The 24,967-nt window shown below is 51.1% G+C and overlaps 1 protein-coding gene across 5 annotated transcripts in view; it reads right to left on the reverse strand.

Annotated features, from left to right (window-relative positions):
• Window positions 1-537: 537 nt before the first annotated feature.
• LOC141916686 (uncharacterized) overlaps window positions 538-24,967 on the reverse strand; it is a 30,103-nt gene continuing 5,673 nt past the window's right edge. The window contains exons 1-5 of one of the 5 annotated variants that reach the window (XR_012621175.1): window positions 24,431-24,776; window positions 14,781-14,825; window positions 9,370-9,473; window positions 8,581-8,958; window positions 538-914 (exon numbers count right to left, since the gene is read on the reverse strand). Coding sequence is in view for 1 of the 5 variants with exons in the window: in XM_074809428.1 (XP_074665529.1) it covers window positions 8,738-8,958; window positions 9,370-9,473; window positions 14,781-14,828; window positions 17,152-17,570 (792 nt within the window). In the remaining 4 variants the exon portion in view is untranslated. Of the gene's footprint in view, window positions 915-8,580; window positions 8,959-9,369; window positions 9,474-14,780; window positions 14,829-17,151; window positions 17,831-24,430; window positions 24,777-24,967 lie in introns of those variants that run through there. The other 4 variants (XR_012621174.1, XM_074809428.1, XR_012621176.1 and 1 more) reach the window with 4 other exon arrangements.

Raw genomic sequence — 24,967 nt, forward strand, 5'->3', positions numbered from 1 at the left:
GTGTGCTCCGTCATGCGTGTGACCCAGCCATCACGTGCAAGCTCCAACCATCATGTGTGTGCTCCGAGCATCGTGTGTGTGCCCCAACCATCATGTGTGTGCCCCAACCATCATGTGTTTGCCCCAACCATCACGTGTGTGCCCCAGCCATCACATTTGTGCCCCAACCATCACACATGCGTGCTCCAACCATCACGTGCAATCTCCATGAACCACAACCACACTCCATCCATCACGTGCACGCTCCGTCCAGCCAGGCCTGGTTTAGGGAGGGCGCAGACAAGACTATGCCCTGGAAAGAGGGGCTGGAGAGGTCCAGAGGATGGCAAGGGTGTTGTCGCCTCTGCACACACACCTCAGCCAGTGCACCAGGGTCTTCATCTTCGTTAAAGCCTCCAGGCACGCTCTTAATGTTACCTCTCTAATAATAATATTTCATCTGCCTTATCTGATTAGGTTAGGCTCATTTGATTTTTGCAAAACACCTTTAATCACCTTGCAAATTCCCCCTCATTATAAACAGAGCCACCACAAACATTTTCAGCAATTCAAGTTTTATTTTCAGCAATCCTTTTATTTTTTTATATGCAAGAAAGGCAGTTGTAAAAAAAAAATATTTTAAAAATATGAACAAGACAGAGGCTGAGAAAACATTAACAAGGCCCTGTGCTTTCTGCTAAAGTGCCTTCATTTCATTATCATTAAATTTGCCTAGTAATTAGATTTCGGTGCATGAATATTTTAAAAAAATGTAACAGACAGGCTGTCAAAAAAAAGCACGACAACATCAATTCGATAATTTTTTAGACAGAGACATTCATAAGCAATTAACACAGATTTCCTGGGTTTGGAGACTTTTTTCTTTCTTTTCTTCTTTTTTTTTTTTTTTTTCCTTCCAGCCTTGTGTTATTCACCTGAAATCAAAAGAAAAAGAAAATCACTGTAAACATCAGCACTTCCATTTCTGTTATTTTTTTCCTGGTTTGCCAACATGTGAACATGATCCCGGTGACATTTTTCCCTCTCGCCGGCCGCGCGGAGCCCTCGCTTAGCATGCTCGGGCGCTCCTCTCCCCCGCCTCCCACCCCAGCCTCGCTAAACACAGGCAGGCACGAGGTTGGGTCATCCATCAGACCTCCCCACTCCTGCAGGACCAGATTAAATTAAGGTTGCATGAAGCTTCTGTCTTGATCTTCAGGCATTTCTGCTGAAAACAGTGATTTTGATCACTATTTGCATAATTGTACAGTTACGTATTCACCGGGTCTCTAATTATACGATCTGTGTTCGACACCGCTCCAGACGAGGGGAGGCTGGCGAGGGGCATACTAAACCAGCTCCTTGGCAGTTATCTCCCCACGCCCCGGGCCTGATCCTGGCTCCAGGTGAGCTCAGGTACGACCCCCTTCCCACAGCTCCTCCCTGCAGGCTTGTGACCACCAAATCGCGGTGGGGACAGCCCCGCGCTTGCCCTCCCCACCCAATTTGTGTGTGAGACACGCGCCGAGAGCGATGCCGGCCCCAAGACGGAGGGGTTGTGGTTGGGATGCCAGTTCCTGCCCTACAGCTACCGCAACGCCCCCCTGCAGAGCCATCGTCCTCTGGGTTTCACCCAAAGGGATTCAGTCGAGGTGCAACACCCTGAGCCTCTCTCTTGCTCATGTCGCACGTTTCCAACAAGACCAAAAGGTGGATGGAAAACAACATAATCCCAAATTTCCCCCTTTTTTCCCTCCTCAGCGGTCCCAGAAGAACCTCACGCACCAGAAAGAAATTCAACCCAGGGGCTGTTCCCTGGGATGATTCAAGATCTGGGCTGTTTTGGAGGTGGGGGTAGCACAGGACAGGTTCAGTCTGTGCCTGGAACCGGCACGGACCCCAGACTGCATTTCCCCTACGACTGACACGGTGCCACCGGCCCCACAGAGACACCCAGGGAGAAGCTGATTCCTCACCATCGGCTTCTTGCACTTGCAGGGGGGCAAGTTCCTGCTCCCTCCTGAACTCTTCATTTGGAAAGCAGCAACGTTTGGGGTGTTTTATTTCAGACAGAGCTTCCAAAGTTCCTGAGTTTAGTCCTAAATCAGCACCAAACACTTGAAATACTCTAGAAAAGGGGCCTCTTTCCTCCGCGCATCCCAAGTCCTTCAGAAATCACGTCCTTATTTTAACTGAGTCCTCAAAATGCCGAAAGCCCGGCCAGACCCCCGCGTTAGGTTTGTGCTCTCTTACAAGAGCAGCGTTTTGCAGTAAGCTCCACTTGGGACAGCTCAGGATTATTGCGGACAGGTAGCCAAAATGATCTTTGCGGGTCTTAAAGAACATGCACAGAGCTAACGAGCGTGCTGGGAAGAGAAAGCAATAACGACAATCCCCCCCCCCCAGTTATTTGACCTAAACATATGTGGATGTTAAAAAATCGGTGTCTGTTATTTTTTATTATTGCTATCATCGTGATCATCATCTCTGGCAAAGTAAGAATACACAAAACAGCCACACACAAAGAAAATCCTAGACCTCAACTCAGGTCATGCCTTCCTAAAATCTCCTTTGCAAGGTTTTATCGGCAAGAGCAGGGAGTAGAAGCAGTTGGTACAAGCAGCTGAAAGACCAAATCAAAAGCATGTGAGCAGATTAAAGAATCAATCTCTCCGTTTGATGCAGAGGAAATCCCACTAATTATAAAGAAGGGGCTTATTTCCTGGAGTCACTCTGTTTGAAGTCATCAAAACTAGTAATACTTAATTACTCTACTTTATGGAATATATAACATCGAGCCCCTTCTCCCACTTGCCAGTTCTCTGATGCCATCGCTGGCGCTGGGGGTTCCAGGGGGTTATGGTGATGTTCCTCCTGTACCTATGCACTTATTTATTCAAATGAAGCCCTTAACAGCCCTCGCATGAGCCTGCGGGGAAGCATTTAAACGTGCTTTAAAAGGAGGTTATAATGAAAAAAAATAAATAAAAAAAATCCAGTGATTTAGCCATGCAAGCTACCTGGCTATTATTGCAAGCGTGTGTGCATTGTGTGCGCGCCGAGCCAGCAAACACCTTCCGAATCAGGTATTTAGAGCTAAACCAAAGTGAAGGTATTTGCCTCGTCCTGATCCTTGGAAAGGGAAGGGGACTGGCAGTGGTGTTACTGAAACACGGCCTCCACAAGCCCTTAAGCAGCCCTTTGGGCCTTGCTGAGAAATTTTTGAATGCCCAAGTAAGAGAAGAGTGAGCTGCCAGCCCGTGCTTTATGGGCACATCTAGAGTACATCCATAGATAGACAAAAAAAACACATTCAGGCATTTTGAGGAAAAGAAAGAGTGACAGGTAGGCACGGGAACTACTCAGAACTGATATAAAGATATTTAATATCAAGGACTGTCTGATTTTCCTCATCTCTCTAGGCGGCTGTAGGGCAAACCTGGTCAGGACGTGCTTTGCTCAAGGGCCAACAACTGCCAGTCTCATAAAACACCACGTTAAATCTCCAGTTCCTGGAGCCAGCTGATTAACGTGGAGGGGAATCATAGCTTTCTTTTTAAAAAATAGCAATAATCATATTTTTACAGGTTGAGAGAAACCTTGAAAAACATGACCCGAGAGATTCAGGCAGGGAAAGGCAAGTAAGTTAATTTTTATTAAGTTTTGCCGTTCTCGATGCTGTCTCAAGGGGACATGAATACTCCTGAGCGCATCCTGGAACTGAAGCTGCTCCCAGGACCCAGGTCCTCAAGCAAAGCCATTCCCAGCAAGGGAGTGAAGCCCACGGGAGCAAAACCCTCTCCCAGGATGAGATTGGGCTCTCTAAGCCCATCACTCTTCTAAAGGCAACCTCCAGGGAGCAGGTTTCATGACGAGCTGCCTATTTCTGTGACGGAGGAGCACCAGGACAACCCAGGTTTGGGTTTGACTTGCTCAACCCCGGCTGGTTACAAGACTTTTTCCAAATTGCTCTCTTTTTCCAACTAAACTGGTAAATTTTGGAGGGGGGGGAGACAGGAGCACACCTCTTCCTTCATCACCACCTACACACACCCACCTGGGTCTACGGGTGATACCCAGACATCACTACTACTAGTAGTAATAATAAATCGTACTGCTCCGACCTGGAGCTTCTCCCAAATAACTGAGTGCAGCTGGGGGAGCGCAGGGAGATGTGGAGCTATGTGCCGCTGTTTGAAATTCTGCACATACCACCCCGCGTCGGGAACGTCCCAGGAATGCTGCTGTGGAGTCATGAGGCTTCACAGCCAGGAACTGGGGGTGAAAAGGGTATTTTTTTCCTAAGACGGAAAGGGAAGAAATCTGCTAAGCCCAGGTTTGACCTGACTGGGAAACGCAACTGGGCTCCACGCTGGTTCAGCCGGCCTGAAAAATCCCTTTTAAGATGTCTGAGTTTTGTGAAAGCACCAAGCTGGAGCACATCTCTAAAAACCCCGCTGCCCGCACAAGGACCCTCACGATTTTGCTGTGGGTGGGAGAAGGGGCGAGGGCCACGCTCAGCAGCATCCACGCCGCAGAGCAGAGCTTGGCACCTCATTGCTCCCCTGCTCTTGGGTGTGCCCTTCCTCGTTGGTTTTTTGCAGATTAAAGGTCCCAGAAACGCCCCAGCACTGCTGGGCTGTGCAGGAGGATGGATGTGCAGTGTGGTATCCGCACAGACCCGGGGGATGAGAGCTCAGTTTCCAGCCCAGTGACACATCTGCTGTGTCCCCAATACTGCATGGCCCCCCCGAGACCTTCTCTGCTTGGGGTTCTCCTTTTGAGAGCGAGCATCCGCCCGGAGAGGGCCAGCTCGGAGCTCTCTTTGCTGAATCTTTTGTACGCTTGCATAACATGAATCAAAATAATATTTCCCTGAGCAACACAGGGAGCATTCCAGCATTTAGCCCCTTGCAGGTGATGGGAATAGTTCGAGCTGGACCTGAAATAAAACTCACACAGCTCAGCCCCTCTGGAACTGAGAAAAACCCAAGATGAGCCTATCACAGATAATTTTTTGCCTTGCCTCTTCAGCTTTAAGGTATTGAAGGAGGAAAAGAAGGATCCGCTGCAAGGTGAATATCCCCATCTTTGCTGTCTGGCAGAAGAGCAGCAAGAAAGGAATTGGATTTTATCCAAAGAGGCTCTCCAGGCCCAGAGATGTTCCTCCCTGCAATCTATCATGGGCACAGGCAGCAGCGAGGAGCAGACCCGGGTCTGAGCTCCAGGTCTCCAATGACCTACTGCTGCTGCAGGACAGGCTCTGGGCAGACAGACTTAAACTCCAGCCTGGTTCTAGCCCTGTCCTACGTCAGAGCCCCATGCACTGCTCCTAACAACAGAGCACAAACTAAACTTTTGGGGGCTGTTTCTTTGCTCGCTGCCCTGAGGCCACAGGTGATGGATGGTTTCCCCATACAACCTCAAAAAGGGATGCAGGCTCGAGCAGAGGTGACTTCTGTGCCTGGAAAATAAACACATCCACAAGACCTAAACCTTTCCATAAGTTAAGCACAAGGGCTTAGATGCTCTGCTTGGAGGGGTGCGAGAAGGGGGTCTTGCTCCCCATTGACTCTCTCCAGAGGAAGGGGCGAGCAGGTCCCCACCGCCGCCGCTGAGCGAGGGCCTCGCCGCAGCCCGGCCGAGGTCTGTTTGTCACTTTTCCTTCATTATTTGCAGTTTGTACACAGGCGTCATTAGGGATTCATTCGGTTTCCCTAGCAGCAGGCATTAGTCTGGCTTCCCTTTCCCCCTTCTCCCGCCAGCGCCCTTTATTTTTAGTGTCTTATTTACAGTTTGACAGAGTAACTGTAACCCTTGCAAGCTACTCCAGCGGCTTTAATCGGGGGAATAATGGGTCCTGTCTGGCGATGAATAGAATTTAGGGGACAGATTGTTCCACACTCGCCCGGTGGGGTAATTTATTTATGTGCGCACTTGTCAGGAGGAGAAAGGGACGGGGGATCTGTATGCGCCGAGGACACTGCCGGCACTGAAAGGGAAGGGAGAATGGAGCCAAACGCCCCAGATCCCACTGCCCCCCCACTCCGGCAGCTGAATGCCTCCGGTGGCCGTGAACTTGGAGGGGCCGAAAGCCCCATTCCCAGGCCCTCGGCACGTCAGCGGGGCCGCCGAGCGGCTGGGCTGCCGGCAGCGGGGCTCGGAGCTCCAGATGGGTCCGGCCGTGGTGGGCAGCCCTCCCCGGCACTGCCCCGCATAGCCGCGGCGCGGGGAGCACGTCCCATAGCAACGGTACAGTAGCAGGAACACAGCGGGGGTCTGGGAAGAGAGGCAAAGCCCTCGGAAAAATACAGGATGGGTCCAGACAATGGCCCTCTCTCATATCATAAATTACACGGCGGCGACAAAAAGGGGACGGATCCTGCCCTCTTCCCTGCTCCCACAGCCCGAGTGCTTGCTGGGTGCTGGTGGGCATCCCGGGGCATGGGGACGGTGGTGGCACAAGGGAGAGGTGGTGGCATTGCACCTCCCAGCCCCTTCACCCTTTCCCTGTCCTCTAAAGTGCATCTCCTTCGTGTCACAGAATCCCTGTTTTCTGCCCCAAAATGCTGCCTGAGCATCCAGCACCTGGGCACTGGAGTTGTCCGTCGTACCGTGACCGTGTCCCTCAGCAACGCTGATGGTGCTCAGGATTGGGGAGAAACGGCTCCTGGGCTGGAGGTGGGACATTTCCTCCTTCTTCTGTTCTTCAGAGAAAAGGCCCTTTTGCTCCTTTTTCCTCTCTGTGGCTCAAGGCTGGGAACATTTTGCATCTAGAGCAGATGGCGGCAACGTCCCAGCTCAGCTTGTCCCACAAGGTTTTGCCCGGCGATGGCTGGGGCCGGACCAGGCTCCATCGCTGCCGTCCCTGCGTTCCCGTGCAAAGCAGGACAGCAGGATCCACTGAGCAGAGAGGGTTCACCCCACAGAGACCCCCAGAAGAGGCGGGACAGACGTGCAGGGGGTCCCTTCGCACCCACAACCACCACACAGCATCAGGCTAAAAGAGAAGGGGGCTCAGGCTGAACCCACCCGGACCCAGACACAAAGGTGTTGAAGCTCCACCACGGTTTGTTGCTGATGTCCCTTAAATGTCTCCCTGCTTGACCTGGCTCCCTCCTACGCGTGGGACCTTTCCTTTCCAAAAAAGCCTTAAAGTTAGCGTATAATTACACTTTCTACCTAAGACCCTGATCCCCGTTAACAGCAGCCACGTCAGTACAGAGCAGCTCTCTGTTCCTGGGGTTTTCCCCATTTACCGGTGTACTGGGAGAGCGGGGTGACCACTGGGAGCCTGAGCATGGGCAGATGTCCAAGCAAGCACCCAGCCCCACCTCACCCACCCCAGGTTCCTCTCCCGCAGGTGAGGAGGCTACAAGGACCGCGGTTTCTGGCTACATTAGACCTCAAACCATGCGAGCGGCGAGCTAGTGGATGGCACAGGAGGACTAAACCAGACAGAAAGCACCGAGATGTCACCTCCAGGCCATGGTGCAGAGAAGCACAAAGTCTCCTCTGGATCTCCACTGGCCGGGGGACAGCCCCTGCGATGCTCCTGGCATTGCTCCGCTGCCACCCCGGGACAAAAGGTGATGTGCTGGCTGCTTCAGGAGCAGGGGTCTGACTGGTGGCCCCCACAGCCTGGTCCTGCAGCCGGTGAGAGCTCTGAGCCAGCCTGGGCGTGCTGGAGCGGGGCTGCGCATCGAGGTCGAGCGAGGTGGGGACAGCGTCTGCCCTGACACATGGCCAGGACCTCACTCCAGGGGCCCCCCACCAGCTCACGGCCGAGGGACACCCTCAGACCAGGAGCCTGTTTAGGGAAGATCTTCCCCTTGGCAGAGAGAACAAGACCTCTCCTTGCTCAGCTGATCCCAAGCCAAGGCAAGAGTCCTTGCTCACTCTTTAAAAATTCAAGAAAAAGGTCTTTGCACCGGAAACCCATGGGGTTTTTGCTGTCCCGTGCCCCAGGCAGCCTGGCTCCAGGGGTCAAGGGCAGCCCTTGCACCGCTCTGTCCCACCGCGAGAGGAGAGCGGTGACGGTCGGCAGCGAGACCTGCGGCAGGATTGCGTCGGGCCTGGGGGGGGAAACCCCCTCGTCCGGGTACAATGACTGTCTATTCTGCTGATCACAAGCCTAATCCTCTTTGGTTTTTAATTGGCATTTGGGCTAAGCTGATTTAAACCTCTTCACCTTGTTGGGTCCCCCCCCTCCCCACTTCTTTCTTTTCTTTTTTTTTTTTTTTTTTTTTTTTTGACCAAATAACAACGCTGCCATCACCAAGTCCCCGGCACAATGACATCTTTGTGCGAGGGCGAGAGAAGAGGAAAGGGGAAGGGAGGGGGAGAAGGGAAATGTGCTGAACCCACTCGGAAACAATGCGGAGTTTGTGATTCAGACTTGACCACTGGCAAAGGACCCGCTTCAGCTGCGCCTTGTTAATAAACGCACTGTCCCTTCCCAGCCCCTCTCCCCCTGCCCATCACCTCCGCCTCAGGCCAGCTGCCCACCGGCGCGGGCTCTACCTGCCGTCCCCATCCCTTGATGGATGCAGCATCCCCGCGCCCTGCCGCAGCGGTACCCACATCCCACCCCAGTCTCACCAGCGAGCTGCCCCCGGGGCGATGCGCAGCGGCGGGACGGGGACGTCCCGGTGTCCTCTCCACCCCATCCGTCCCCAAACCGGTGCTGGTGTCCCCGCGCCGAAGCCCTGTGCTGGCCGGCAGCCCCGAGCAGCCTGGGTGGATGCTGGTGCAAATCTCAATCTACGTTGTGCTCCAGGCCAGGGTCTGCTGGCAGGAGGAGGAAGAGGAGGAGGAGGATGGTGCGTGCAGGATCAGCCATGGTGAGCGGCTTCTGCTGAGGGTCCCACAAGACAGGTCCTGCTGGCAGCTCCTTCACAACCAGGCTCTCACGGCTTTTGGAGGTGTTTTTTTTTTTATATAGCCCCCACTCCTGGGTCCACGTTATAGTGAGCTGATCTGAGTTAAAAACAAAAGCAACAGAAACACCTTTATTACCCTTTTTCCATTTAAGAGACAAGAAAACCCCGAAGAACCCCAAAAGGAGCCCTTTGTTCCTGAGGGTGGGAAAGACACTTCTCATGGGGTTTGAGGTTAACAAACCTGCGATAAGAGAAATTAAATACAGAACAAAATCCACAGTTGTTCGAGACTTTGGGCCGAGTGGATGATGAGGAAGGTGCTGGCAACCACGGAGCTTTTGGCCCCGCTTTTTCCCCATAATGTGGTCGCTGTGGTCTTGCACCAGACCCTGAGCATTTGCTATAGGGACACTCAACCCACCCGGGCAGCGTGCCGATGTTAGAGACTGCCCAGTTTAAGAGCTTATGGAAAACCTTTAAAAAAAAAAAATTAAATAAATCCACTTACCAGGAAATTCCCCGCGAACTTTCACCAGGGCCAGAGACCCGCGATTTGCCGGCCAGAAAATGAGCAGAGCATCACGTAGGGTGAATGTGGGTGAACGCTCCTCCCTGGCAGGGAGAGAAAGAAAAGAGGATGGGAACACATTAAATGTCAGCCCCGTCCTCCCCTGGCTGGATTACACCAGAACAGGGAGATTACAGCCACGTTTCTGGCAGAAAAGGGGAAGGAAGAAGAGAGAAGTCAGCTGGAAGAAGTCAGCATCCTCGTAACTGAGCTGGTTTCCAAAACCGAGCCCTGTGGAGATGCCCCAGCAGGTCTCCAGCTCTGCGGGGAGCGAGAGGAGCCGGAATGTGCTCCAGGGGGATTTGAAATAGGGGAAAGCTCTTGCACTGTCACCGTTCCTTGTCCCCGCCGAGCAGGGTGCCAGCCAGTGTCCTGCTGTGGTCGCGGCGGCAACCCAGCCAACGCCAAGCTTTCAAGAATTACAAGGCAGGACCAAAAGCTATAAATCTAAGTCAAAAAAACCACTTTTTTTTTTTTTTTTCCCCATTTGCCTTCTGGGGAGCTGTGTTCTCCAGGGCTCCCCCCTTGCCCAGGGCAGTGGCTGCTCTGCCAAAGCACCTAAAAACCAAAACCAAACCCAGCAGCACCCTGAAACCAGGGAGGGGGGGGGGATTTATCCAGACGCCGAGAAAGCCAGGCTGCCCTGAGCGCGTCGCCGCGGCCGAGCCGGGAGGGACCCATCACCAGTGGGAGCCGCGTCGAGGGAAGACGCTTGGCTGAAATGCAGAGAAACGCCACGCGCTGCATCCCCGTGACCTTGACCCCGGCGCTCTGCCGGGCTTTCCCCTTGGTGCTGCCGTAGGGACCAAGCGGGAGAGCTCCGGCACCGGCAGCGTCCCTGCCTAAAAATAACAAAACCCAGCAGCCGCGCCGCTCGTGCTGCCAGCCGCTGCTCCGTCTTGCTTTGGAGCATCCTTACAGAATTATTTCTTATTTTAATATTATATTAATAGTCACTTTATACATTTTTCATCTGTATAAACTCTGCTTTCATCCACGGCTATTCACTGGCTACACACCGATCTAAACACCCGGTATAGAATTTACTTGTCTTGTTTAATAGAGGAAGGTGCTTGGGCCAGAGAAAGAGCCTTTTCTCCTGCCCATTAGCCCCATAAATCATTGATAACGCTACAGAAATCAGAGACACAACATGATTCTGTGGAAATTAAGTGATGGAGAGCAAATGAGTGGCACTGGTGGGAGCAGAACAGGGATGCCCAGACCCGTCCTCTTCTTCTAACCCCACTTCCAACCCATTAATGTGCCCCATCCGAGGGTAGGAATGAGAAAAAAAGGGAAAAAAATTAAAAATCCTCCAGCACGGACCAAAGGTTATAAATAAAAGCAGTGAGAAATCAACTAAGTAGATGCAGCTTAGCCAAATTGCTAAGAGCCTTAGTGCATTTTTGCAAGCTTTAGGAAAGTATTTCCCATTCCTGAATAAGCAGTTGGGCAGGCGGAGGGGAGCGTGGGGCTGCCCCCCTCCACCGCCCGGCTGGGGGGACCCTGCGAGCTCCCGAAGCGTCACCATCCCCGGGGACAGCGGCCAAGGCCACCAAAAGGGATATGACGGGGTCAGTCCTCACTTCCCCGGTCCCTTCCCCTTACAGACCCCACCAGGGACCAGGATTGAGCCGAGCCAGTCGCGCTTCCCCACGGGGATGACCCCAGCCAGGCGTGTTTGGGGCTTCGGCATCAGCCCACCAGGAAAAAAAAAAAAAAAAAAAAAAAAAAGTGATTTATTTTCCTTCTAAGGATAAATTTCTGGTTATTTTTAATCTGCTTTCAAAATTCCCGTCGCACCAGGGTTAAACTCACTCGGCGTATTTAGGCTTTTAAGTTTCTAGGTCTCATGGCAACAGAGGGATGGGGAGAAATTAAAAAGAACAACAAACGTGGCCTCGTGCAACCACAAGATTCTCACAACAGGATCTTCAGACAAAAACACCCCAAAATATTTCAAGTGCTGTAATAAAATGAATCGGTTCACACCCCACCAGGTTGTATGTTGTATAAAGTGATTTTTTTTTTTTTTTCCCCCCTCTCTCATATTAACCTTAGCGCAAGAACTTCGTACCCACAAATCATCTGGACCAGGTGAAGCCTCTCACGCCTCTGCCCATCATGCACAAGGACGGGATGAACTCGCTCGTGCTTCACATTGATTTTTTTTTTTTTCCCCCCTCTTAAACAGCCACAAAATGTTCTCAGCAACAGAAAAATGAGTCTGTTGAATTTTTCTAGTCCAAAAAAGGAGGAAAAAAATAAATTAAACAGCTGTTTCCCTAATACTATTGCAGTACACAAAGAATTAAATGTCATCTATCGCAACTAGGAAAAATTTCTGCAGCCGAGCCTCAACCCACAATATCCCCATGTGGCGTGGAGGTCATTTTAAACGATAATTAAAAAAAAAAAAAATCTGCTAAAAAAGACTGTACGCTCGTTTTTGGCGCCGTCCCCGCTGCGAAAAACTGAAGATGAAACAAAAGGAGGTTGATTTTGGGGTGTGGGCTGGTGTTTTGCGCGTGGCCGGGGGGGGGGTTTCGTGGCCACGACGCCCCGTGCCAAGACCATCGCCAGCGGGAAGAGGAAAATCCCCACGGCTGAGGCTGGGACGAGCACCCCACAGAGCCGAAGGCCCCACGGCGAGGCCGCGGTACCCGGGGTGCTGCGGGCAGGGTCCGTCCCCGTCCCCATCCCCGTCCCCGGGATGCTGCGGGGATGCAGCCGACCGCGTGGCGAGGACCGGGGGGAAAGAGAATCGGCCATTTTACACGTCGGCTGCCTAAAATGGTGGCTCCCACCTTTTTTTTTCCCCTTTCTGCTACCGTTTCAGCACGCATGCACCCGCGGGGAGGGGAGGGAGAGGGGCCGCGGCCCCCCGCGCGTGAGGGCGCCGGGAACGGGAGCCAAGATGGAATTAGAGGGAGAAATTAAAGGAGGGGAAGGGGGGGAGAGGGAAAGGATGCGCTTCGCCTCGACACGGCCTATCCGCCGTTGGCTTTTGTGCATCCTGCGGAAGGGAGAGGCAGGAAGGCATCGAGGGGGGGAAAAATGGGGGGAAAGAAGGGAAAAAAAAAGAGCATTTGGGCAAGGATGGCGAGGGGCAGGGATGCGCGTGGGGTGCGGGGAAAAATCTTCCCTTCTTTCTTCGCCGACCCCCCTTCGCCCTCCCCGCAATCCCGCTTTGACTTTTCCCACAGAAGTAGCCAACCTCCAAGAATGCAAATGACATTCATTATGCAAATGCATGCAAATCAGGTTTAACTATCGGAAGAAGGGCTCGGAATTTCTAATGGGTTAACTCTTTCGTGCACGACCAGGATAACAAGAGCCCCGTGTCTTCCTCAGGGCTTTGTGTTTCCCCATCCATCCCTGGGCACCCCGACCCGCACCCCTCGGCGGGCGCCCTGTGGTCCCCAGGGAGGGCATCGGGTGGAACAAAGCACCAGAAAAAAAAAATCCCAACAACAACAACAAAAAAAAACCCCACTGGCGTGGGAGCGGCTGCCCCTTCGTTAAACGCACGGGCAGGAGACAAAGCAGGCTTAAATGCAGAATTGGGAAAAAAAAAAAAAAAAGGAAAACAAAAACAAAATTAAAAAGGAAAACAAAAAAACAAAAAAGAAAATTAAAAAGGAAAACGGGAAAAAAAAGGAAAGCAAAAAAATAAAAGGGAAAAAAGAAGAAAAAGAGAAATAAAAAGGAAAAAAGATAAAAATAGTAATTTAAAAAAGAAATTAAAAAAAAAATAAAGAAAAGGAAAGGAAAAGCAGGCCGCTCTCGGCAGAAGGTGGAACCCTCCCCGCGATGCATCGGCAAAGGGTTATGGCAGCCACGAGGGTTCGGCTCTTTACATCCAACCCACTGGCCGGGACGGGCACAGAGCCACCATCTCTTCATCCGCTGGAAAAAAAATGTCACGAAACGCACCAAAATCCCAAGCTTCCTTTTTTTCAGCTTTTGCATTGAGGAAAAAAAAAAATAAAAAATTACACAGTTTCCCCCAGTGCTGGATGAGGCCGGTATCCTCCGGGGAGGGAGGGAGGGAGGAGCAGAGGGGTGGCAGCGGTGACACCAAGGCCTCGATCCGCATCCCCGTGTCCCACCCCGGGATGCTCCGAGCGCCACTCCTGGGACCACCACCCCGCTCCTCCAAAACCTCTGGAAAAAATCCCAATTCTCCGCATTCCAGCCCCAAAACCACAAAGGTCCCGGTGCCAGGAACTGGAACAGAGAAATCCCGGGTGCGTAACCTCGCACTCACCAAACGTAGGGATTGCAGGAATTATGAATATTACCACGAGCTGTAAAGTGGAGAAATAGCTGCACTGCATAATTCTAAATATTTTATAGCCACGCTGTTATTGATTAGCAATAATAATGCATTTTAATATTATTGCTGTCGTTTGCCTAAGAATTACGCCTCATCTGCGCTAAAACCTCCTAATTTTTCTGTTATTTTCTATAGCTCCTTCCAATAGCCACATTTCTTTTTTTTTTTTTTTTTTTCTCATCTGCTCAAAAAAATCTTATTATTTAAGCTGGAAGCTGTTGGGGGCAGGAGCAATAATCTGTGCTAGGGCAAGAATTTCCCAAATTTTAGGGGTTTGGTTAGAGACGCTGTAAAAATTATTGTTTTACAGGCAGTCTGGTGTGCTCTGAAATGTATGAACGCAGAAATACTGGGCAGTTATTAAAAAATAAACCCTTTTATTTCATTAATCTGGTCCCAGCCTGGTAAGGCCTCTGCAGAGTGTAAAATATTCAGCACTTGGCAAACTGGGGAAAAAAAAAAAAAAAAAAAAAAGTGAGTCAGCCCCTTTCCTGCTAAAAAAAGATGAAGGGGGAAATAAATAAATAAATTAAATAATTAAAAAAAAATAAAATAAAAACAAAAACTGACAGCAATTTGGGTTTCTTTATTTGTCTTCTGGGCTCCAGCACGCAGGCAGCTCGCCACCGCCGAGCCTTCCTCCGCTCCCTCCATCCGCTTTGGACTCCAAGCCCCAATTCCCAGGTTCACACATAATTCCAAAACTGGAATTGGGTGATTTTTTTTTTTTTTTTAAATAATTATTGGAAATTTTTTTTATTTTAACAAAGAAAATACATGGAGGCTGAGAAAACCAAATCCTGTGCAGAAAAAAGGGCTGGTGGGTGCGCCGAGCCGGCGAGGCTCCCGCCGACAGCTACTTATTGCTAATGACTAATATGCAACATCATTATCATATCGCGGTGCTGAGAAAGCAAACTTCTCTAATGCTTCCTTACGAGCACACAAATAGCATGTAAATTGTCATTTACCCGGGATGGGAACTAGTTAGGATTCACTTAGCAAATACCTGGTGTCAAAGGCATCCCTGGAGCTGCGGCCGATGGGCTTCAGGCTGCTGGAAAAAAAAAAAAAAAAAAAAAATCAAGTTTGGGTTTTTAGCACGGTGCCGGCAAGGAGCAGCGCAGAAATCGCTTGAGTTCTTAAAACCTCCCTCACGGAGTCACATGAAAAGGGGTTACGCACCATTTTCCAAAGTGATTTTTATTTTTTTTTTTTTTTTTCCCCAAAAAGAGCTTCTATTCATTCTCCTCTCCTTTCCTCCACCTCCCTCCTCTATCAAATTTCACCATTCACATCTGTTTCAAACCTATTTCCTCCATTTTTTCCCCCATCCTTGATGCACCTCTTTGGCCCTGGAAAGCTCCGACATTTTTGCAGCCCGAAGGCACCACGCTGCAGCCTTTGGGCCCACGAGGGAAAAGAGGTGCCGTGGACCATTTGCAGCCTCCACATCTCCACCCCATCAAAAATTCAACTTTCAAAATGTTTTAATCACTTTGCATTAGAAACCGACTGCCAAATAACACACGCTGGGAGTGTTTATCCACACAGGGGGTGGAACGGAGCCTGGCAGCTTTGACAGCGATTCCTTGTGCAGAGGGCTCTGGAATATGGCTGGAAAGAAGAAAAAAATAAGGGGGGGGAAAAAAAAAGGAAAAAAGGCAAAGGAAACCTATTTCTTGACAATAATTTCAAGTGGCTTCTCAACGAGGCCCAGGGCCTGCACGTCCCAAGAGAAGCGTGCGAGGGGAGCACAGCGACCGGCGTCCCCCACGCAGCCGCTTTCTTCCCCATTTCCACCACCAGCCATTTCAAAAGCCATGAGCGACACTGCCCGGCCTTTGCCACGTGCCCGGTTTTCTGCCAAAAAGCCCTGTTTTTCCCCCAAAAGCCCCATGTTCCTTCCTTGCCAGAGGGGGGTGATTTCCAGACGGGATGCTCAGTGCTGGATTTTGCACAGGGCTTTTCTTAAGCCCCGCTGAGGGGAGGACACAGGCTGGGAGAAGGTGCTGCTGGTCTTTGAATGAATCCGGCATCAGATCATGAAAAATTCGCAAAGGCAGGAAGAGAAAATATCCCGGACAGAGACTGGTGGAAACACCGAGTCCTCGAGATGGGACTTGGGGCAGCGGGAGCCAGCGCCGGGGCTGAAAGTCCCCGGAGACTCCAGCCAGGTGCCTCAAACCAACCTTCCCAGCGGAGAAGAGCCTTTAAAATCCCGAAGTTCTGTGGCAAACCTCTTGGTTTTCCTACCAAGAAGGATCTTTGTGGGTTTTTAAGAAAGATCTGGGCTTTGGGGCTATTCTAGGTAGCAGAATGCTTCCGTCCTGCGTGCTCCCACGGGCACCCTTCCCAGGAGTCACCCAGGGACGACCCCGCACCAAACGCTCCTTAAAGCACTTCCAGGGAGAATCCTGATTTTTCACCATTCCTGTCAAGGGCAAGAAGAAAAGAGGAATTTTGCAGCAGCGACTCAAACCGCCTCGTGATAGTCGACGCTCATCACCTCTTGGGTTGCAACGGGACGGGGGCCCCTAGGCCACGAAAAAATTTTCCCTGGGATCACAGAGGGGATTTGAGTTTTGATTACTGGGTCTTAAAAAAAGCAGGAGGCAAAGGCTCTTGATACTGTTATTTTAGGAGGCAGAGGCTCCTGCTACTATTTTTAACCGGTTTTAACTCATCTCACCATGCTGGTTTTTAAAGCCAGCTCACCAATCTTCCCAGGGCCAGATTTTTTTTTTTGCCAGACTCAATTTTCCAGCGCCTGGGGCTGCCGATAGCCCTCCAAAAAATAATAAAAAACCCCACAACCCCAAAACCAAGCCCACCACCCTTTTTTCTAATTTTCCCAAAGAACCAGGAGGCGTGAGCACTCGAGAGTCAAATTTGCCCAGGACCCGCGTCCCCTAAGAAAGCAGGGCTCATTCGCCTTCCACAAACTCTGCAGCGGCAACAAAAGTCCCTTTCAAGCCCTTCCAGACGCAAGTCCTTCAGCTCAATTAGTCAGGCACACAGAGACACAAAAAAGCCTCCCATTCAGGCTAGTGGCTGGCTGTGGAGGACAAGGGCGAAGAAAGGATCTTTCTCCCACGCTTTCACTGGGTGTCATAACAAGCAGAAAGCCCTCTTACGGGGGGATTATTGGAGATAAGAGTCCGATGGAGGAGCTGGTGCAGGAGCTGGGGCTGCAGAAGTAGGGGAGGAGGGGATGGGGATGAGGTTTGGAGGTTGCAGCTTCCAAGGTCGGGTGAGCACGGCGGCTGCCGACATCGCGCTCCATGGCAAATGTTTAAAAAAAAAAAATTACGATATTCCTCCCCCCCCCCCGCCCCGCTACACACACGCGCAGAATAATCCCTGTTCTCCATGGCAACCTGCTCCGTGGCCATCCCTTACACCGGAGGAGGGAGGCAGCTTGGCTTCGCCCCGGCCTCGCCGCCGGCTTGTCCTGGTGCTGGCAAAAGCCTCGGCCGAGACGGGCAGCGGGGCCAGGCAGCACAGGCAGGGCTCCTCTTGCTCCCTGCTTCTCCAAAAATAAGTGGTTATCTCCAGCAAAGAGTGACAAGAAGGTGCCCAGCTCTGTGGCAAAGCTCCCCCTCCAGAAACCCACCCAGCCCTGCTGATGCTCCTGGAGATGGGTGGGTTTAAGATTAAGCAGAACTTTTTTTTCATTAAAAAAGAAAAAAAAAAAAAAAAAGGCAGAGGGGCGTGGTGGGTTTTGTTGTTCAAAGCCAAAACAAAGGGGAGGAAGGGAGAAAATTCTCCAGAGAATGGAGTTTGTCTGTAAAATCATGAGGCGGGTTGGTGGCCCCGGGGCCACTGTCCTCTGTGGTACCTGGCCAGCCCAGCGAAGCCTCCTGAGCCCTCAAACCTCCCCATGGCCAGAGGGGTCAAACCCTGCAGCTCCCGGCCGAGCCCGAGCACATAGAAAAATCCTCTGGACACCATCAGCGCCTTGCAGGATTAATCAAAGTTCCTGAGTGAATTACGTGCCTAATTCCCTTGGACAATCCAAGTTATATTCCTAATTCCCCGCGGCTTTTCCACTGACTCCACATGCGGCTGCGGAGGCCGGTGCACTTCCAGCTCTTTTCAAAGACACGATTCCTCTCCCAAAACAGGGGGCACAGAGGCAAATTCGAAGCAAATGCTAGAAAATGTAGGGTTTTTTTTTTTTTTTCCTCCTGCTCAGCCCTGAGCCCCTGCAGATCGCCGCTGCGGGATGCCCCCGCTCCCAGCACCGTCGAGGAGCGGATGGCAAGAACGTCCAAGTTTAGAGACGTTTTACAAGGATCAGGGAGGGGATATAAACTCTCCAGCTCAGGGACAGAAAGCCGAGAAACTCTCTCGGAATACATTATCCTATAATTGTAGGGTTTCAAGCACTTTCCTCCCAAGCAGCTGGTGCCTGCTGATGCCAGAGAAAGGTTATTTGGCCCAGATGCATTCCTGCCCGGTTCAGCCCAGGCATCCCTAAAACGATCCGCTCCTATGAAATATCATAAAAGCTGAATATTTCACTCTTATCTAAAATAGTAGGTATTTACTAAAAGCCAGAGGGGGAGGAACAGATGAAACAAAGCAGGCTCCTCAGGGAGATCTCTTCCTCCCTTCCGAAGAGCACCCAGTTCCCCCCAAAGCGTGATGAGGATCTGGGGGACCCCCTTTCCCCTCCCCATAGCTCACACACTGATCCAGAAGCATTTTTTTTTTTTTTCCCCCTAAAGGGATGAGTTTTGAGCTTCCAGCAGGCAGAAACCTGCTGAAGGTCAAATTAAACCTGGTTTAACTGCGTTGACCTGAGCAGCACAAGGCCACAGGATGAGCCAACATCGCCCCAGAGCCACACGCAGGGCTCAGGGCCAAGTCATCCCACCACCCCGATGAATACCCAGTCTCTTGCATTCCCAACACTTATTAATCAGCCTTTTTTTTTTCCCCTCTGAGAGCCTGCATTTTCTCCCTGTCCCAGAGCAAGCTCCATCTCGTGCCCTTCACCTGTCTGAAAAAATTCATCGCACAAGACCAAGCGGTTAAACCCAGCAGATCCACCCGGTGTGGATCCTTCCTCCTCCTGCACCAGCATCATGGCTCTACCCCCTTTGTCCCTGCTCTGGCAATACTAAAAACCCTGAAAGTGGAATTAAAATGATTTTTACACCTAGCCTGGGCTGTCAAAGCTGAAGCTCAGGCCACGGCCATCATTGCTGGGTGAGGATTACACAGCTTAGCTTTACAGTTACAGATGCCAGGTCCAAGTCTGGTCTCAGCTGTAGCAGGATAAACCCTGGAGTTATACAGCAGCACGAGACTGTGATCCACTGATAACCAGAGAGGGATTCAGCCAGGAGCACTGATCCAAGACGTCCCCGTTCACCTCACAGACCTCAGTACATAAGAACACCCCCCCAGCCCCTGATTTGAGGGGGTCCTTCGCCCCGGCTGGCACAGGGCTCCTGAACCAAGACTTTCCAGCTTTTTTTTTTCTGCAAAAATAACCATGGCCACCACAGATTTGCAGGTGGCCAGATCCTGCCTGCTCCAAAGCCCATCGGCTGTCACCCTTTCTCCCTGCATTTCACAGTGCTGGGAGAAAGGCAGCGAGCAGGGAGGTGTCAGGACTCACACGCACACGTCCCTTCCTATCTCTGTCCCCGAAAATCCCACAGCACAAGCCAGAATGCAGCCCCAGGACTATTTTTAGGGCCCCACCACCACCACACTGGCAACACTGTCACACAAACCCAGGCCAGGGAAACCTCCCGCAGCGGCGGCGGGTGACGGGGAGAGGTGAAGCTGCCAGCGCGGGCGGTGAGAGCCGCGGCTCCGCTTTCACATCCAATCACCCCGGTTGCATCTGAGCGACCTGCCCGCCGGCGGGCCGTCTCCTCCGAGCAGCCTGAAGACCACAGAGCTCATCATTTTCCTTCCAGCTGTCCCCCCTCCAGGGCACTGCCACCCGCCTTCCCCAGGCTGGGTGCAGGAGAGCCGTCCGGTCCCATTTGCTGGACACCCAGCACCACATTTGCACCCTGGGGTGGGGAGTCAGGGGAGGAGGATTTGAGAAATCCCCTCTCCCTTTAGCTCCTGGCATACAGAGACCGGCACTGGACACCCCAAAGCCATCACAGGGCGTTACAAACCACTTTGCAAAGTGCCGTGTATCGGCGGCCGGCCCCACATCTGCAAAGCCACGGCGGGGACAGGAGCGGGGTGGGCAGGAAGAGGCAGCTGCCTGCACCCCTCCTCTGCTCCGTGCACCGAAATGGGGGGCCCTGGGGCCCAGAGCTCAGACGGTTAATGCAGAGCATCGCCCCAGCCTCCGTTCCCACACACCCGCCACTTGCTGAAATTAAAGCAGGGCCTGATCTGATTCCTATGGCGGCTTAGCGCGCCCACTCAGCCGGTTTATCATAATCCCGACATAAAAATCGTTCCCTTGAAAACGCTCAGGGGTTTTGAAGCCCTGATTGTTTGAAGAGGAAAGACTCTGTTCTCGGCACAAAGACGAGCTCCCCTCTCAGCCCCGGTCCAGCGGCTGGAGGCTTCAATAAGCATTTTTGACCCCTGTTGGTACCGATGGCAGGAAGCCTCACGCTTTCTCTTGGCACAGAGATCACCCCCAAGCCCAGCCTGACAAGGTGTCCTGGACCAGGCGTCGCAGGGACCCGACACCCCAAAAGCAGTGGCGATGCTGGGACCGATGCTGGGAGCGAGCCGCCGCCGCCTGCCTCGAGAACACCTCTAAAACCATCCCGTCTCCCAGGCAAATCCGGCTGTGATCGCTTGGAGGAAGGAAATATATCTATATATTTCAAAAATATATAGATATGTACACGTATATATCTCATAGCTACAGGATTTCTTTGTGGTTGCACTGCGGTGCCATTCCACACCTGCCCAACCCACAGCGCGCGGGAGCGTGCGGGAGCGCGCGGGGCCCACGGGACCAAGAGGAAAAGGGGCAATTCATCCTCCTTGGAGACCTTGAAGGGCCTGAGCCATCAGGGCCTCCTTTTGTTTTCAGTTTAAAATTGTAAAAGGCCAGCAGAAAATTCCTCCAGTCTGGAAATGCCTGCTTTCCTCAAACACAAAAAAATCCTGCTATTAAAAAAAAAAAAAAAATTAAACTATTTTTCACAGTCTGGGGCTGAGAATTTGCTCATATCATTTATAAAAATTGTAAATGTTCTATGTCTCGCAAAGAAAAAGTTAATATCCACGGGCAGCATTGACCAACACAAGTATTTCTGCACGTTTGCCAGCCTGCGCCGGCCGCGGCGCATCGCTCGTACGATGCGAGTGGTGCGAAGGGGCTTTGGACTCCACAACAACACTGAGCTGCTGCATTTCTGCATCCCTGGCATAAGCGTTAAAGACAGGAGCTAAAGGCAACTCAGCTGCAAGCTTTTTCCTAGATGAAAGTGATATATTGACTGAAATTAATAATTTTCAATTATTTGTATAAACTAGTTCTTCTCAATGACTCACCGAACCATAGAAAAATTAGTATTTCGTTTGCTTTTTTTTTTTCCTCCAAACACACTGCTTCTAAGCATGAAAAAGAATGTGGAGAGCTAATCTCTCAATCCAGAACATGGAGCATATCTCCTATTAACGTCTCCAGCAGTTATGTAGCCATAAGGGAGAACAGAGTAGACAGTGCTGAGTGTTAACCAGTCAAATCATAGTGTCCAAGCAAGCTTAAACGGCCACATGTAAGCTGCAATTTGGATCAACGTCATGCCAACACACTGGGCTTTCTTATTGCTAGTCTACTCCAGCAGCAAATCGAGGAGAAAAGGGGAAAAAAAAAAATAAAATCAACTGTTTGCAAGACTATTCCAGTTCATGTTCCCAAAGGCCTTCGAGAGGGCCAAGCTCTCAGCTACGCAGCCAGTCCCGCCGCTGGGGACGGTCACCCACCGCATCGCAAATCCCGAATAAAAAGAAATCTCCACCCTCCCGGAGAGCGACCCTGCTCCGACAGCACCCCTGGACCCCGGAGGGGGGGGCTACGGCAAAGCTCGCGGCGCCAGGACCCCCCTCGGGACCCACCCGATGGTCTGCTCCCGCCGAGTGGGGTGCAACTGGTTCCCATTCGCCCTGCCAAGCTGGGAGCACAAAGGGATGGGTGAAGACCTGGTGACACCACGGAGCTAAAGCTTCTCCACGTCCCCGAGCAGAAGTGGGGGGGCTCACAACCATTTCAAAAGGCATTTTTTGCAGCAGGGAATGAGGCGCACGAGCTCCAGAGAGCCAAGTCAGGCACGGTGGGCTTTAAATCCGTCACTGACCAGACGGGCACCTCCTGCCCCGGGACGCGGCCCAGCACACACGGGCTCCCTACGTTGCTAAATTCCCCGCCGAGTTTCGCCCTCGCCCCAGTTCGCATCCCCCCATTCCTGCTCGTGCCTTTGTTATACCCCAGCAAGTGACACCATCAAACATCGGCCTATGGCGCTGCCGCCTTGGCCCCGCACGGACCACGATTGGCCACCTAGGAACACCAAAAGATGATCACACAGCATCGCTCCCAGCCCCGGATTGGCCAAAAGATGCTTTTTTTTTTTCTTTTTTTTTCTCCCCCTTGAACGAAGACACCGGCCAATGGTGGATGGCACATGGCAGCTCACCAGTGCTCACCCAGGAATAAAAGTCCCTCGGCCACGGGCGAGCCACCGCGCCCCTTCGCACGAGGACTTACGGGCCACCGCTCAACGCCGGTGTTTGCCCGCAGACACGTCCCAGACCGCGAGCCTGGTGGCCACCAGCTCGACCAGCAACCGTTCTCCTCCCGGCTCAGTCTGCCCGGGAGGGAGGAAGGAGAAAGCTCCGTGTGGTGACATCCCGCTGCCCCCAAAGCCACGGGCGTCCAACTTCATCCTAAAGACACTCGGGGCACGAGCATCCATGGAGGAGGCTGTCCCCTTCCAAGGACCAAGGCTCGGACGCTCTCTGGAGCCGGTTCTCCGTTGCCTTGTCCTCTGCGATGTCCCCCTCCGGCTGGGGACGAGCCACCAGGCCGGGAGAGGGTCACTTTGCTCTCACCCAAGGGAGCAGCAGCAGCAAAGGCAACAGAGCACAGGGAATAAAATAAGAGCGTGTAAAAACTTCCCTACGCCCCTGCCACCGCCGGCGTGGGCTGCAGGAACAGCGCCAGGAACAATAGCAGCACCTAGATGAACCTCGAAGGGAAGACAGAAAGGTTTTCCTGAAGCTTTCCCCAAGCAGATCACTACAGGGAGTTAACACATGCACTAAATTATTCTGAATTATAGGGCCATGGGTGAGGGGCGGGGGGGGGGGGAATATCTTGTTTATTAATTTAAAGTAATCATATGAGCAGGATAAATCTCCCACATTACACCCAGAGCTACAGCCTTTCCCCAGACAAGGTACCAGGGACAGTTTCTTCTGGCTTTTTTTTTTTTTTTTTTTTTTCCACACCCCCCCCCCAAAAATCCCGATGAGCACAAGAGCGAAACGAGCGGGTCCAGCACAGGTCAAAAGTCAGCTCTTTTTCTACAGCTCACAAGAGGGTTTTCATAAAGTTGCAATCCTACAATTGCTCCTTTCCAAAATTCAGGTGCTGTCACCCGTATTTGTTCTTTATTATTATGAATTTCCGCCCCCCCCCCCCCCCCCCATTCCGAGATAATATATAATCTTAATCCATCACAAGATCTTTGTGTTCTTCTAAGCAACATCAAGACACCTTTCCCAATAGGTTGCTGTATTTTGCAGGTGGCATCTAAGGCAACCAGTCTGACCATTAAAAGCGAGTGGGAAGCACCCAGTTCACCTCTTTGACCCAAAATTCCTTTCTACAGTAGAGCAGGTAAAAAAAAAAAAATTTAAAAAATCTCAGTTTCCATAAGGAAGAGGTTGACATATAATCCAGTGAAAGGGGTAAGGACCAGCATGGATTTGCAGTGAGGATAAATTATACAAAATCAAATTCCCCAATTAGTCTCACGCGGTTTCATACACAAGTTAGATTTTTTTTTTTTTTTTGGTAAATCCCCAGTTTTGGAATCTTGAGTCCATTCAAAGAAATGTTCATAGACAAAGGGTTAAAAGAAGAAAGAAAGCATTTGGATAGAGGTACTAGGGAAGAAAAACAAAGAAAACTGCAAGAAACCATTTTCCAAATCACCATATCCTTCTTTCTAATCCTGATATCAAGTTATATCTGTCAGGGAAGAAAATTAAACATATAACAGATAGGGAAGGGGGGGGGGGGGGGGGGGGAAGAGGGGGAAAAAAAAAAAAAAAAAAAAAGATAAAGAATCCAGCGCTCATATTTGCAAAACAACCATTAATAAACATTGCTCTGTTGCTGCTTTATTAAACAGATAATCCAACACAGTAATCTGTATTGATTTATGGATTCTCTGATGCTCTACGACTGGTTACGCAATGAAAGTTCATCCTTGATCTGTAGTCTGTGTCCTGGATTTAACTAATTCATAATCTGATTGGAAGTTTTACTTTGTTAATTCAATTACAGTTAACAGCCGAGGAGAGAGCGGCAACATCCTCGTCTTTCTCAAGACAGACGTTTTCTTCACATGCACAGAATCAGTAAACTCTTTCTTAAAATCATAGGAGGCAAATAGGTTCTTTAAAAAAAAAAAAAAAAAATCCTACCTCGGGTTTTAATTCCAGTCTCAAAAAGTTGTCTTTTTTCCCCCAGTTTTTTTTTTCCGCCTCTCATTTCCTTTCTCTTCTTTTTTTTTTTTTTTTTTTTTCCAGTTCATTTTTTCTTTTCCTCCTCTTCCTTTTGATGAATTTCCTTTCTTCTCCACATCCTCCTCAGGCGTGTAATGGGGTTATTTTTACTTTCGGTTATCTAGCTTTATGAAGAATTGACACCACTCATACAGCTAGATAACCAAAGATAACAACCAACCCCTGAAGTCTACAGCATTAGCAGGAAAAAGCCAACCTCTTCTTCTCCGGGGGGGCCGGGGGCACATGGCTTTTAAGGAAGGAACGAGGGAGGGAAAACGAATAAAAAAAGATGCAAATATTAGCAGCGAGATCCATGATATCAGCCCCCAGCCACATCCGTGGCCCTGTTCCCGCAACCCAGCGAGCCCAGGGCAAAGCTCTGCCGAGCACCAGCGGGACAGGCAGGATCAGGCCCCTCGAAAATACCATTTTGAGCAGAATTACAGGAGAACC

This window comes from Strix aluco, chromosome 30 (genome assembly GCF_031877795.1).
Source record: "Strix aluco isolate bStrAlu1 chromosome 30, bStrAlu1.hap1, whole genome shotgun sequence".
Lineage (NCBI taxonomy): Eukaryota > Metazoa > Chordata > Aves > Strigiformes > Strigidae > Strix > Strix aluco.